This window comes from Geospiza fortis, unplaced genomic scaffold (genome assembly GCF_000277835.1).
Source record: "Geospiza fortis unplaced genomic scaffold, GeoFor_1.0 scaffold450, whole genome shotgun sequence".
NCBI lineage: Eukaryota > Metazoa > Chordata > Aves > Passeriformes > Thraupidae > Geospiza > Geospiza fortis.
The window spans coordinates 699,935-703,161 of record NW_005054416.1 but is presented as its reverse complement, the minus strand read 5'-3'; the positions used below and the strand labels follow the sequence as shown (position 1 = coordinate 703,161).

General features: G+C 41.4%; 1 protein-coding gene across 1 annotated transcript in view; it reads right to left on the bottom strand.

Annotated features, from left to right (window-relative positions):
- Positions 1 to 2,980: 2,980 nt before the first annotated feature.
- The window catches only part of ADM (adrenomedullin), a 2,504-nt gene continuing 2,257 nt past the window's right edge, over positions 2,981 to 3,227 (bottom strand). The window contains exon 5 of the mRNA XM_031061484.1: positions 2,981 to 3,117. Coding sequence (XP_030917344.1) covers positions 2,981 to 3,117 — 137 coding nt within the window. The remainder of the gene's footprint in view (positions 3,118 to 3,227) is intronic.

Below are 3,227 nucleotides of genomic sequence, written 5' to 3'. Positions count from 1 at the left end.
GATTTTTTTGTCTGCCATAGGGTGTCCCTAGGGTAGGTACAAAGCACGGTAATCACTCCTAAAGAATACTCCATGAACTCTTCTGTGCTGAGAATGGTGACCACTCCTTTGGCATCTGCTCTTGAACAGACTGGTGGACAAGGATGAATTCCTGCTCCAATACATATTTACCATTGCAAAACTTAATTTTAATTTAGAACCTTGTTTGAACTTCGAGTCTTGTTTCTAGCAGCCTTTGAAATACTGTCCTGTGGGACACCAGACTGTTCTTAGAAATGAATTTTTTAACTAAGGTGGTGTGTAAACAGATCCTCCTGATTTGGGAGGCATTTGATGACATCTTCCACTTCTCATTTGACGCATTACAGCATAAGCTGGCTTTGACCTAAGTACAGAGTTCTTAAACTCCTATTATTATAGGAGGATGCTCTCTTTCATGTGCTGTTTCACAGTCTTGCTCTCCCTGAAACCCCAAATCCTTACACTTGTCAGAGATTTTAATCTAGATCATGGATGAACTTCAGCCACTATTTAAGCATTCATGCCCAACATTTTGCTTTATTGGATAAAGGGAAAAGATGCTTCACCAGGGTTTTTCAGTATCATCCCCTGCTTGAGCTTTCACCTGGGCAGGTTACACCTGGGGCTGGTGCATGAATGGATGAGAAGAAAGGATGCTGTCTTGATATATTCTACCCTTTATAAACCCATTCCCTCAAACCTAGAACTGAGGCTGGGGCCATCTCTGCCTCCAGCTTATCTAGCCTAGGTTAGCAAAATCCACTGACATGGTGTTTCCAGAGTTTCCTTGTCTGCTCTTTCCACCCAAACAGTGTGCCATCTTTGGGCTGCTCACTACTTTCTGATATCTCTCCTTCAGCAGTGCATTAAAACACATGGTTTCAAAGATTGATGGGGGAATGGAGGGAACCAAAAAAACCCCAATCTTTCTTTTCTTTGGTTGCTGTTTATTGCAGAGAGTTTTGCTTCTCCTAACAGGCACAGCAGGTGGTGCTCTTGGTCCTTCCAAACACACGCCGCACTTCCTAAACCCCAGTGAGATCAGAATTGTGCCACCCTGCACCAACTGGCTGTTTTGAGCCCTGTCTGGTTCTGGGCAGGGTCTTTCAGCTTTGAGTGAAGTGTTTTGCACCAGTCAAGAGGAAAGGAGGGAAGAAAAGGTATTCTATGTGGGGTTTTGGCAGGAAATGAAGAAAAGATCAGTACAAACAAAAGGAACTAGTTGGCAAGTACGTACTTAACCACACTGTAGCCTGATACAGCCTTCTGTCCCAAATTCAGATGCTGAACATACTAACTGTGGAACTTAAAAGGAAAACTTTGTAGCTATTAAATGGGATGGTTCTGCTGCCATTGTTTTCTTATGTACATTCTTTCTTGTGTACATTAAGTAGGATCATGCTTTCACCTACACATTGTAATTTCTCACTGCAAGAACCACGAAACTTGTAATGGCAACAGTTCTAATTTCCAGGTTCCACTTGCTGTTTCTCAGCTGGCAGCTATACCTTGTCCATGCATTTGTGTCATCCTTTACATCTTGCAAAATCTGGATCAGAAAGGCCAAGGGCAGGAGACAGGTAAATTCTCTTCCAGCTGTTAACAAATAGGTAATTAAAGTTGGCAAAGTGTCATTATCTTTGATTTTCTTTCTTTTTAAAATAATGTTTCAAGTGGAAAACCCACCTCTCAGGATTTCAAAAATCTTAGTTGAATGTGCTTAGAAAGTAACTAAAAATAGGCAATTCTGAGCAGAACTTCAAAGTTTGGAAAGAAAAATCATGAATACCAGCCAACTATCTCATCAATAGATCCCTACCCAAGGTTTTTGCAGCAGTTTCCTGGAAAGGTGTCATTGCCAGTTCTTTTCAGTTTTTCTCATAAACATATGTTGTTGAGGAATTTAATATTAGGTAAAAACAAAAATTAAATCCCCACTTCATTTATTCTAAAGGCATTGAGTTTTGCTGTTCCCCAGTCCTCTCCTGTATATGTTAACTGTGTTCAGAGATATGGTAAAATAGAGGAAATGCTTCACTTCACCCAAGAAGTTATTCAAATACACTTGTTTAGGTTTTAGGTTTGTTTTCTTGGAGTACAAGGAGTAGGCACCAATAGATGGTGCTGGTGGTGCATTAATAAGGTTCAGTTTCACATTTGTTTTCTGGTCTGTGCTTGGAATTTGTTAAAAAAAAAAAGAGAGAGAACAAAACAAAACAACAAAAAAGAACAAAACAACAAAATCCCTCATGCTAAGCTTTTATCTAAAATGTTCTCCCCACACTGAACCGGTCACCGTTTAACTTTAACCTGAACTGTGGCCCAGGAAATCCTTCAACATAAATAACCTTGGAAGCTGCCATGACCATTTTTGGAACGTGCTGCCTCAATAAATCTGTTACTTTGTTGTGCAATGTTGAAGTGTGCAGTTGTTTCTCTGATTAATTAGGGCAAAAAATAAACTTGCCCGATCAATCCAAGCTGTGACACGTTTCAGCCCTGGCTTGGACGTGTGGGCAGAAAAGAGCCTTAGAGCCTTCTCCACAGACCTGCCCTGGAATTTTAGGATGCATTTCTGGCTCGGAGTTTACCCCATTTGATGAGATAAGGTGGCTGCTAACAAAGTTTGCAGGGGAAGAGTTTTGGTCTGTCCCAGGACTGCCATTGTAGCTTAGCATGAGTAGGACTGAACACAGTGAGAAATGATTCATCTTGACCACTGCCCCCACTAAAGACAACATAACTGAAGTGTTTTATGTAATTGTGTTTATTTTATTTCACATATTACCCATGGAGAACAGCTGATACATTCTCTATATCTTTCACCAGTCTGGAATGCAAGATAAAAAAAGGTATGGAAGAAGAGTTTTACGTTTGACATTCACGATATGAAAAATAGAGGGGATAAAGATATATTTTTTCCAAAAAAAAAAGAAAAAAGACATGGCACAGAACAATCTTAAATACCAATGCATATCTCGTGATCCACACACACCGCACTTATAATTAACAAAAACCACGTACAATTGCACTTTTCCTCTCTGTGACGTTCAAGTATATCGCAGTCCCCGCAGGGACTAATGAGTGTCCGATTCCCTGCCGGGTGCACATAACGCAGAGGGTAGAGCAGATGTGGGCGGCCTGTCCTTGCCCACGGCTGACGCGCACCCTCCAACCCTCGGGGGCGGAGGGCGAGGCCGGGCCCC